Source organism: Ambystoma mexicanum, chromosome 4q (assembly GCF_040938575.1).
Source record: "Ambystoma mexicanum isolate Mex_15411 chromosome 4q, UKY_AmexF1_1, whole genome shotgun sequence".
In the NCBI taxonomy this organism is placed as follows: Eukaryota; Metazoa; Chordata; class Amphibia; order Caudata; family Ambystomatidae; genus Ambystoma; species Ambystoma mexicanum.
Genome location: NC_090928.1, coordinates 362,316,892 through 362,328,952, shown reverse-complemented (window position 1 = coordinate 362,328,952; position 12,061 = coordinate 362,316,892). Strand labels below are relative to the sequence as shown.

General features: G+C 42.2%; 1 protein-coding gene across 1 annotated transcript in view; it reads right to left on the bottom strand.

The window, feature by feature from the left end:
- Positions 1–12,061, bottom strand: part of LOC138467725 (ADP-dependent glucokinase-like) — a 224,682-nt gene that overhangs the window by 37,781 nt on the left and 174,840 nt on the right. Inside the window, exon 5 of the mRNA XM_069607927.1 lies at positions 7,434–7,570. Within this exon, the coding sequence (XP_069464028.1) occupies positions 7,434–7,570 (137 nt within the window). The remainder of the gene's footprint in view (positions 1–7,433; positions 7,571–12,061) is intronic.

The window sequence follows — 12,061 nt, the reverse complement described above, 5'->3', positions numbered from 1 at the left end:
CTTTAGACGTCTCATCGATCTGCGTTTTTCTACGAGGATGAGATTCAATGTATGACATCTTGTTTTTTTCATATTATTGTTCCCCGGCTTCTTGTTGCTAACGGGGTCTAGGAGTGGTCTGTAGTCAGAGCTCTTGAGCCTGCTTTCCCACTCCCTTCTAATAGTGTAGTCTTTTGTTACTGCTATTATGTCTATAGACTTTAGTCTCAATCGGTTCCCCCGTTGTTCACTTCTACTTCCATATGCATGTACTGTTCCCTAGCTTTCATTTCCAAGTTCAATGCCATTCTAAGCAAATTATCACTTTTTGCCGTTCTTCTGACCTCGTATGATTTAATAAGCTGAAATAGTTCTTTGGAGACAAAAATATAGTCCAAGTCAGCCGCTTGGTTTTCTCGTTCCCATGTTGGAACCATGGTAGTGTCTGTTGTATTTTTGCATTAGTTGCTGTAAATCCCTGTCTTTCATCAGGCTTGACCATATCCTACCCCTTTTAATTGCGGATAGATTCTGCTTTTGATCGTTTTTACTCCTCAGGGGAGGTACGCATATCACATTTAAGTCACTGCAGACCATTATGTACATAACATTGTTATTTATCATGGCATGTGCATAATAGAGGTGACCAACCCGATGTAATTTTCATCTCAGCTCTCTCAGAACCATCTTTCCTGTTATCCACTTCGAACGTAACCTTTATACTTGGTCCTGGGCCACTTGGCTTCCTACCTACTCCAAGAGGGTCTAGGTATTCAGAACAATGTTGTGGTTTGATAAGTTTGTTCCGACGGGGGTGAGTGATTCTTCGCCTCACTAGGGTGATACGGCCTTGTGTTCACTGGGCTGTGTCTTTTTTCTCTTTGATTTTTCCGTTTCCATCTGCTCAACCAACATTAAATCGAAGCCCAGAAAACAGATTTTCAGTGGATTCTAGTCACATGTCTTTTACGATCTGTGACGGTATATGTAAGTAGACACAGTCGGTTCGAAGCTATATACCAAATTTGACGATCTATAGATCGTCCGTAATTATTTGTCATGAATTTGGTATGCTGTGCAGGACCAGCATCACTGTTCTCCTATTCAGGATGATCTTGTTTCTTTTGTCCAGCAAGCTTTCTAGTTTAAATGTCCGGTTACAACTTTCATCGTTTCTTTGATGCAAAGTACTTTTGTTCTGTATGTGTTTGTTTCTCTGATCCTTTGAGGATGGAGATCTTTTCTCTTCTCTTGCCCCGTCCTCTCTGGCATCTTTATGGCTCCCTCTGCTCCTGTGAGAATTGCATTTATGTCACAGCATACAATTAAAACACTGCAAATAGTGTTTTTCCTGCGTTTCATTTTCCCGTATCCTCGGCTATAGCCGCTGTTATCTCTCGCATCGAGTGAAAACCAAATGCTGGCTGTTTCATTTAAAAAAACATTGGATTTGGGGTAAATCCATAAAATATAGCTATAGCTATCTATTTTTGAGAAGGGGCACCCCCTTTCTCCATCCAATATTTAAGCAACTACTGCACAGAATAACCCCAAATCATGCATTGATCGCAAGTCAGCGCTTCGTCCCCAAGTTGTTTCGGACCTGGTCCAAATCCACCCAGCGGTTTGGGCTATGCGCTTTGACAAAACGTTACCTTGTTTCTCTATGGGAAAATGAATGGGAAGTAGGCTGCACTTTTGGAGAATCTTTTTTTTTTTAATTTTGTCTTCTTAGTAACTTTTTTATTATTTAACGAGTCTTTACGAAACTTTGCAGTCCAGGAGGGAAGAGTCCTTCATCATTTTCGAAATTTTGGTCAAATCGGTTACTCGAATCAAAAGTTATTAACAGAATTTTGAGCATTTCCTATCGGAGTCCGACTCATCCTTAACTATTTTCAACGGCAGCACGGTGGCAGACAGGAGGCGGCCACCATAATGCGATTCATAGTTGCCCCCAACTCTGCGTCAGCTGAAGATGGTCAGAGGTTAATTCCAGAAAGGGCACACTAATGCCCATCAAAGGAAGTGAGAAGAAAATATCCATAAGAGTGGGATGAGGCAGAGAGTGCCACCACCCGCCCCCATTTCTTTACGGTGGAGAGATATTCCGGCTTAGTCCCAGGTCCTCCAGCTCCTCTCATTCCTCCAAATCCAGGCACAAGTCAACACTGAGGTTGGCATGGGGAAGGGCCAATGACCTTAACACCTTCACTGTCTCCTTGTAGCACTCTTGCCGTCTGCCATCAGGCTGCCCATTGCCATAGAATGTCCAGCATAGCAGTTCACTTTAGTGCTACTGCTGCAGTCTCTTGCAGACTTGGAGATCACAAGCCAAATTCCAATGCAGCCTGCCCCATAACATTCACGCCCTGCTACTCATCTCGTGTGCTCTCCCCAGATGCCACTGGACCTCTATGGAGCCCTCCTTTGACTTGTGCAGTTTGCCTTTTCAGAGCCGTAACGTTTATTTTCGGGGTCGTCATGCCTTGTTTCCGGTCACTGCGATCCTGCACAGGTGTTATCTCCCACGTGGGGTGACAAACATGACAGGTTATGTGGACGCACACAGTCACATCGCTGAGCTAACATCTCACCTTTGTTCAAATCGTTGGGTTCTCTGGGGCAGGCCCCACAGTACATTATAAAACTCTGGATACTAGGTTTTGACTAATGCACCTGTGAGTGTTTGGTTTAAACTGTATATGCATGGTGGTGTTTGCTGAAGTCACCGCGTGAACATAGCCTACAATGCAGCATTGCACAGAACGACCCTGGCACACCACCCACATCAAGAACAATGCAGGCATCTGATCTACCATTGTTAAAATCCTCAAAGCAGCAAGAACGGGCTGTAGATTTCATGGAAAACAATTGCGCACTCCTGGAACATTAAACATGGTAAATTCAGACCTCATTGTTCCACCTAGGAACAGAAAAAGTATGCTGCGTTTTCCACAATTTACTATTCCATGTAGCCATCGTTTCAGAACGGAAAGTGTAGAACAGCTGCGTGTCCCTGCACACCTTGTACTATGTAGGGTGACTACTTCATTATTCAACAGTGCTGCTGAGTCTTATGAACTAGATGCGGGATATCTACTTGCATCTCAATGTGTACTTATCACAAAGGAAGATTCTAGACCCTTAGAGGATAACCGGTGTGTTTAGTTCAGTTATCAACTTGTGATTGGCAAAAAGATATGATCATGCAGCATTAATGTTAATTTGTGCAAAACCTTTTATTGCTGGCGTGCCTCAAAAAGAGACGATGTGCTTTGCACCCCGAGGAGCTTTTTCAGAGCTATTCAGATAATCCTGAACAAATGGGGTAGGGCTGGGTAATGAATTCTATTTCTTAATTTCTGTGCCAAATAGCATAGAAATTGGAGCACGTGGAACGTATAGTTTTTAAAAAAAATGTTTCGGGTTCTGATGTGGACAAATTCCTGTCTTAAAACAGCCAATCACACTGAGCACCATGGCAAATGTGCTAAAAATGAAATAAAAATACCATCCATGGCCTTTGGGGGTGCTTTGTAAACTCTGGTGCACCCCCGGACACCCCCCACCAACCCACACAACCTAAGGAATTAGTCCACAAAAGAAACTATATCATTAGCAAAAAGGATATGTCCTGCATACTGCATGTGTATGATATTTGGCACAGAAATTAAGAATACAACTCAGTGCTATCCTGTTTTAGCCCATTTAATCAGGATCATCTGAATAGCCTTGAAAAAGTGCTTAGCGGCATAGCACCAATGAATAGCTTTTGCAAACATTGATAGGAGGCATTGAAGGGATTTCGGGCTTGAGGAAATGTCCCATAGTTGGAAACCGAGGAGAGGTTTTGCAGCTTTATTTTGAATACGTTGTAGTTGCTGTATCTGGTATTTATTCATCCCCAGAAAGGCTGTAAAGTAGCCCAGTTCTGAGCTTACTAATGCTCTGGTAAAATCAATTGTTGTCAGCATTTCAAGGCATTTACCCATGGCATATTTATTTTCAAGGTAACATTTGCAGTAGTTGATTTCGTTTGAGATTGGAATGAGAGTTGGTTATTGACAATTACCTGCAGATTTTCTACTTGTTTTGTATGGGTAGGGTGTGAGTCCAAAACAAAAAATAAACAGCAAGTCCCCACCCCCACCCCCTTAATAGCCCATTCTGATAACATCAGGGTAAGCTCCAAAGACGCTTCGACCAACAATTAGCATTAGCCCCAGCCAGTATAGTCAATGAAGAGTTGGTAGGACAGTACCAAATTGGCCTGGTCAAGCTGTACCAGAGGCTGGTCTTTGACAACCTTCTCAATCCTCCAAGGAAGTGTGGGTGTGTAACGGATAGAATATTCCACCAAACCGTATGAATCAAGATGTGCCTCTTTCAATGAGGGCAGTATGCGGTCAGGCTTCAAATTGGATTTTCTTTTTTAAACTGTCGTAAGGTAGCATTAACTGATGAAATTGCCATAGAATCCTCCTTTATGTGTTTTATAAAGATTGGACATCAACATAGCGTATAGCTTTGAAGACCTGAATAATTTAGAACATACTTTCATATCTCTGTCATGAAAAGTATACAATTCTTTACATCCCTTAAAGTTATATCCGGGGAACAATATGAACTCCTTATCTGTTGCAGCTATACGTCCTTTGATTTTATTATTTTTTTGTTACTAAAACCATTTAGATATGTAGACTTGCAACAAGTGGTCAATTATTTGATCTGGGAATAGGTTAACACACTGACTAACAGCTTTAAAAAGGGCACCTTCGTGATTTCCTGCTATTTAAATAGTCTCTCAGTAATAGCAGTAAGAGTTCCCTGGAACCTACATTTCTTCACTGTTTTTCTCCTTTCCCCAATAATCTTATTGCTTTCCTTGTGGCATTGGTTATTCAAGGGGCAGCCCTTTCCGATTGTTTAGAAGAAGCTATTTGTCTATGCCAAACTGGCCAATGGGACTCCTTTTACACTGCAAGCAGAACAGGTTCATTTGTTTTAAGTGATACTGCCTTCCTAAAAGAAATTAATTTGTCATGGAAGTTGTAAAGTGGACAGTCCTCAAAAGTACAGAAGTGTCTTCTTCACTGACTTTACTTTATTTTCTTCCCCGAAAGATTGGTAAAAATAATCAGTCCAGTCTGAAATCAACTGGTTCCTGACAGAAAAGATTTTTAGGAGCAATAATACAAAAAAAAAAATACTCACTTTCCCCTACCTATATATTTTTGCAAATTCAAAATGAGCACTACAGTTTCCAGCTTTTACATTTTTAATGTAGAAGCTGACCAAGTTAAAGCACCTGGACATGCATCACTGCTCCCCTTTTCAAGTCAAGTGTTCCAACCTCTGCACTTCTAACAGTGCGCTCATGAAGGACATACAAATGAACATGGGCTTAAGCTCAGCATAATACACCATCATTTGCTAGGCACCATCTTAGAGGCGGCTTTGAGTGCCTACACTGCAGGACAGTGAATAAGTCATGATAATGAGAAATGCTAGGTATGGCTGAAACTTTGCATAAGGGCCGTGTTGCCACAGCACAGATTGGGGGAGAGTGTAACAAAGTTAGCACTTAAAATCCATGGGCTACCTAATCCGCGGCCTCCAGGACACACAGCCATCCGCAACCAAAATGGCAACAAAAGTCACAACTGCACCTCCCACAAAATGAGGCGTATTTGGCACGGGCCTCACTGAGGGCAGCAAACAGGATACTCTTGGGCCAAATGCGATAAGGGCCCGCCTGGGTGTGGGGGGACTCACGGGGGCGGTGTTCCCGAAGTGCTGCACCCCCCCCCAGCAGCGCCAACGTGAAGGCAGTCCACCTACCATCCCATCCTCGTCGCCAGTGTAACAAAGTGGACCTCCAATACTTCAGGTAAGTTACTGGTTCCTTTATTGTCCATGTCCAGTACTCTTCCTCAAGACACAGGGATGGTAGGGGACACAAGATGACAATGGAAAACACCGGGCTCACCCCCACACCCATCTTCTCAGCTCACTCTTCTCACTCTCTTCCAACCGTCACTTCCAGAACCCTCACACCAACATTCCACCTCAACATTCCAAGAGGTGATGTCACACACTCACCTAACCTGAAAGCAGATTACTACAGAGAGCAGTTAGTTTGCGTTTATCCCCATTAGCGATGAGAGAGAGAGGGGGGGAGAAAGAAACATGGAGACTGCTCCACAAGACAAAGGGTGCATCAAGTGTTGGCCGATATTACAAGTGTCAATAAGAAGTTCCCAGGAGCACAATTCCTGTGATTGCAAAACCCCTCCAGTGCCTCCTGGCTCTCCCTATCAGGCGGATATACTGGTGAATAATGCGCATAATTTCTCATTACTCTTCCTCTGATGATTTTTACCCTCTTTACAACTTAATCATATCGAAACCCAGTACTCACACCTGGATTGTTCCTGCAATCTGTCAAAACAGAATCAACATTTTCAATTTTGTCTGCAAAAAGAGAACTCACAGACCAGAACTTCTAGAAGATTTCAAGCTGTCCCAATCTACTATCACAACAGCAAATAAAAAAAAAAAAATCGAGATTCTTAGGTCATTTGTAACTCCCACCCTGTGCACACATATGTACAGATTTCAAACTCTTCTTCCGCACTCGCCCTACCCACAATATCCATCTTTCAAACCAAGATTCAGAGGCTAATGTTGATACCTTCTCAAACAAATGAACGAGGACCTCGCTCACCCACTTACCTTCCTGTCCAAACTCCTCTGAGGCACCCACATACATTTTTCATTTAGCCAATTCAAAGTTACCCAGTCTGGCCACTGGTCACTGTATTGTCAAAATACTTTACCGTTCACTTTCTATTACCTTTCCCAAATCTTCAACCAGTCTCTCACGGCCAGCATTCACCATGCCTGCTTCATAACCAAGCCAGACTCAATAAACCGTCATCTAAACCTTTAACTCCATTGATCCAACTAAAGTCCAGCCACATTCTTTATCACCACTGCTTACCAAAAACACAGTTACCATCTGATATACTGCACACCTCTGAAACAATGAGTCCAACTTAGTCAAAACTTTGCCACCACCCCTCATCCAGTTTATGCCACTCAATACTCCACTCTCACCTCCCTTATCCAGTAACATTGCATCCCATTCCTTGGCAACACCATCCACTCATTACCAAAGAAACACCCAAATCATCTGTCCGCTGGCCTCATGTACTCCTCTCCAAGCACGAATCATTGACGGTCTTTCCACCAGTTTTCTTTGGACACTTTATGGCCCAGAGTAATAACTCCATTTTGCCATTGGTCCAGATTCTTGGCGATTTATAGATTTCAAGAACAAAACAATTTGCACAAATCAGTCGTGAAGTTAAACCAAAGCTGAAAATTGGAAATATTCAATTTCTGCGCACAAAGCTTAAGTGCACACAACAACCATTTCCCACACTCACCTGCTTCAAATGGAAAATTGTCCATCATCTGGAGGCCACCCACAATTAGCACATCTGGTCTAAAACTCGGCAGCTGTGACCTGAATTCTTCGAGGGAATCTATCGTTGGGTTATGGACATCGCTGTGAACTATGTATCTACAAGAAGATTATTAGTGGTGTTTTAGTTACCTTTTTGATCACATCTTAAAGGAATTGCTTTGACATAAACCCACCACATTGTGATGCATATACTTTCTGTATAAATATATAACTAGCCATTTCGTTAAGAATATTTTAAGTGCTACATTAGCAACACCTCCCCAAAACAGATTGCCATCTAATGTGCTTATAAAGCCTACAATATTCACCTTTACAGAATAGTGTACTCTTTCAGGAAAATATGAAATATCACCATGCTCCATTTCATAAAAATGCGCCCTCATTTTTCATTCCAGACCCTGCTCACGTTAAAATGTTTAGACCAGCGACCAATCAGTGTGCTACATTGGCCATTACATTGTTACAATATTCCAATGATTGCTGACAAACCAGAGACCACCACCACCACCTACTTGTGTTGGCTGCTCTTATTTTGAATTCAATATAACCACACGTGCATATTTACAGCTACTTGACCAGATAAAAGATAAAAGAATGGATAAATCGATACACAATATTTGTTATTTGTGTTTAGTGTCTTCAATCTGATGCTCATCACTCGGCATGTGACAAGCCAGGCCCATTTCAGCCCCTACGTGGGTGTGGGACTCATCAGGGGAAAGGTCCAGAATATATGTTTGTAAGACCTGGGGAACTACAGAATGCAATCTCAGTCTCAACATATTCCTCCGCCTTATTGTCATCTTGGTAGAGACTCAGCGATGTGGAGAGGACCTTCAAGAAGGAACCTAGGTGGTACTTGCCCACTAGCACCAGAGGACTATCAGAGAGGAAACCCAAGAGACTGAGTGACAGGGAGAAACTCAGGTCTTGTAAACTTCAAAAGGGAGATGCTTGATCTGTTGACAAAAAGACAGTCTAGACTCCGAGTTTGATCTTTGGAGAGGAATTTGTGTGTCAATTAAAACCTGTTTTTACCCACAATTGTGTTTGGACAGATTGGACAAAAATATTGTATATAAAAAGACTGAATGCACAAATGTTGTGTATTCAGTCTAGTATTTTTATTTATTTTTTATAATTTTATTGGTTTAAAAATCAAACCTTTAAAATATGACAATTCAAAACAAAACATTTAACATCTTAATGTCGTTATCACTCCTCTACTTATGCCCCTGAGATGTTCGTCTCTTCTGCCTTACACAAGTAGTTTACGGACCTTTCTCCAAGGTGTTTATCTCATAGGTCAGTCCACACTTGTTATACTTTCGTTTTGACGAATTGGGGATCAGACACTTGAGTTTTTAGATAACCTCTCCTCGATACAGCCAGGAAAGAGGTCAGGGGCATAATTAGTTTCCAATCCGATCCATTCCACATTTTCTGCCACCACTCGTCCGCGTGCAGAGTTTGATGGTTTGCGTACCACTGTCCCAGATGAACAGATCTTTCATTTTTTAAAGAGTGACAAAATAACACCAGGTGTTTATGGGATTCCAGCTCCTTAAGGCAGATACGACAAATGGGAGTTAAATCAGTGTTGTCTGCTCGAAGTCTGATGCGGTCCTTCGTCTTGAATGAATTCAGCCTGAATAACAAGAATAGTCTACGTGCCTTCGAGTTTGGAAAACGAATCATATAAGGCTGCAGTACGTTGTAGCTTTTCGCTTCAGCGGGCACATCTTTCATCGCGCTGGTAGCTTGGCGTTCACTACCTGTGTCAATCCAGTCAGCGCGCCTGATCTTCACTTTGGCTGCTGTCGGGTTTACGTGCAGGGCATGTAAACTAATGTTGTTGATGGTTAATAAATCTTCACCTCGTTTTACCCATTGGGACAAAATGTCGGAGCCTCCACTGCACACATTATGCAGGATCTTGAATTGTAGGATTCCCTCTTCAGTTTTGGATTTCCGGAACAACGATAGTTGGTTCTAGCAGACTCTTGCATGCAATGAAACAAGCGCAAGTTCATACCTTATGCATGCAGTAGATATTCCTATTGGTAGGCTTAGAGCCTTCATCCAGAACATATGTTCCAGTGATGCCCAATGTGTAGACTGACAACCAAAGGCATTTTCAGCGTCATATGTTAAAAATCGGGACCACTTTCTGTTCGTAAAAATTTCTCAGTGGTCGCATTGAGAATCGCCCATATTTTTTATGGATCACAAGAGCCTGACGTGCCAACTGTCCACATTTCCTCTTTGATTCAGTCACCCAAGGGTCATCACAAATACTGGAGTTCAAAATCATTCCTAGATATTTTACTGATTTTGATGTGCAAAGAACCACTTGCTCTAGTGACCACCTGTGTTTTGAGCACCTCTGGTTTTTGCGCGATCTTAAGTTCTCAAACCCCAAAATTTCAGTTTTTGCAGGATTTAACTTCAAGTTGTTTGTATTCACATATCCTTGAACCGCGTCTAGTTTGCGTTGGAGGCCGATAAGAGTTTGATCTAGAATTACTAGATCGTCGGCATACAACAACCAACTTATCGGCGTTGAGTTGAGTTTTGGAGGCAAGGCTCTCACAGATTCGATTGCTTCTCCAATGTCAAAGATAAAAAGGCTGAAGATTGCAGCTGCCAGAGGGCATCCCTGTTTCACTCCCTTGAGAGTTTTGATTTTAGCGGACAGGGAGCCCAAATGATCAAGACGAATTGAAATTGAAGTGTCTGTATGAAGCTCTTTGATTGCCGCAAGTAGATCTTCCGGACACCCCCACCCTTCCAGTTTAACCCATAGCGCTTCGCGATCTATCATATCGAAGGCCATGGAAAAGTCAACAAAAGCTGTATACACCTATGTGCGCAGGGCTTCCATTTTTAGCAGGTTTAAGATTAGCAGGTTCAGTGAGCAACCCACCATTTTCACAAAACCTGCCTGTCTTTCGTCCACTTTTTTCGCTGTTTGTGCCCAATTAATTAATTTGATTTGCAGCAAAGATGCTTAAAGCTTGCCTAGGACGTCAAGGAGGGTCACTGGTCTGTAATTTTTCGGTGACGCACTGTTCCCTTTCTTGAATATGGGCACTATTATCCCTGAATTCCATGATGTCGGTACTTGTTTTTGCGAGTTTATTCTTCCAAAGAGATCGAAGCACAAATCAGCCCACAGGTCTGGGAACTGTTTAATCATAAAGTTCGATAGGCCATCAGGACCCAGGGCCCTAGAGTTTTTCGTTCTCATTATTGCATCTCGTATTTAGTCTCTTGAGAAGTTTAGGTTCCAATCTGATTCAATAGGTGAGTGTGCATGCAGGACAAGGGATTTATGATATAGCGCAGTGAAGTGCTGGACCCATTCAGCTTCCGTCACCTGACTTATAAGTAATGCCTCTTGTGGTGATTCCATCGCGTTTATTGTTCGCCAAAACTCACCACTATTCTTATTGGAAAGAATCTTCAACATTGCCTCTGCATCATTTTGATGTAATATAAACTGGTAACTTTTAATCCAGTTTTTGTAGTGTTGTTTAGTTACTTTGTTTCGTTGCATTCTTTCTTCTTTTGGACCTAGATTATTTTTCCGAATTTCGGCTCGCATAGCTCTTTTGCGTTGCATTACTGTTAGATCAAAGGAGTGTTTTTTCTTGAATGATCTGTTTTTCATTCCGTTATTTGTGCTTTTGAATTGCGCCAATATGGGAGCATACTCAATCTCCAAAGGTATCTGCTTAAATTGGGAGCATATGTGGCCACTTCGTGTTCTTCCAGTCTTATTCGTGGGCGATTCGATTCTGCTGAGATTTTTGAGCCCCATTTTTTACTCAGGGCACCTTTTGTGTCGTAAAATTTTACTACCAGCATTTTGTGGTCGCTGTTTATCATTGCCCGAACATTCAAAGATTTTGTTCTCGTGTGCACACTGTCAGAGACAAAAATGTAGTCGATGGTTGAACTACAGAGCTCACGCTGCCACGTGGCCCTTGGTGGAATGTCACCTTGGGTACAGACGTTTAACTTAGACAAACCTCTTACAGACATTTCATCTGTCCAGGTTTGAGCAAGGCAACCTATAGTGACGCTAAAAAAATGATGATTCAAGCAAATTGTCAACTATGGAGGAAACTTGTTCAATAAAGGAGTACGACCCGGCGGCTTGATGATTCCAGTATACATTAAGTATGTGGAATACATCAGAAGGTGATGGTTTCTCTGTGAGCTTTCTTATTTCACATACTTAAATGTAGGGCGTATAGTTTTTAGAAGTTATCAAGCGGTAACCTGAAGACCATTTGATCAGTATTAACAGCCCTGCTATCGGGCGCCCCTTGTCCGCTTTAATAGCAGGGTTCAAAGCACATTCAAATTCGGAGATCACCAGCAGTTCACGCAGCCAAGTTTCTTGCAAGCATATGAGATGTAAATCTTGGGCCCATGCGTTATTTAACAAGTGGACAAAAACACGTGTGTTCCAGGATGCAAGCAGACATTCTTGGGCCATGTTGGTCTTTGAGCATTAGCTGTCTTGTTTACTATTTAAGGCTGAGGCCAGCCAGTTCCATTCCTGTGTTACTTCATTGC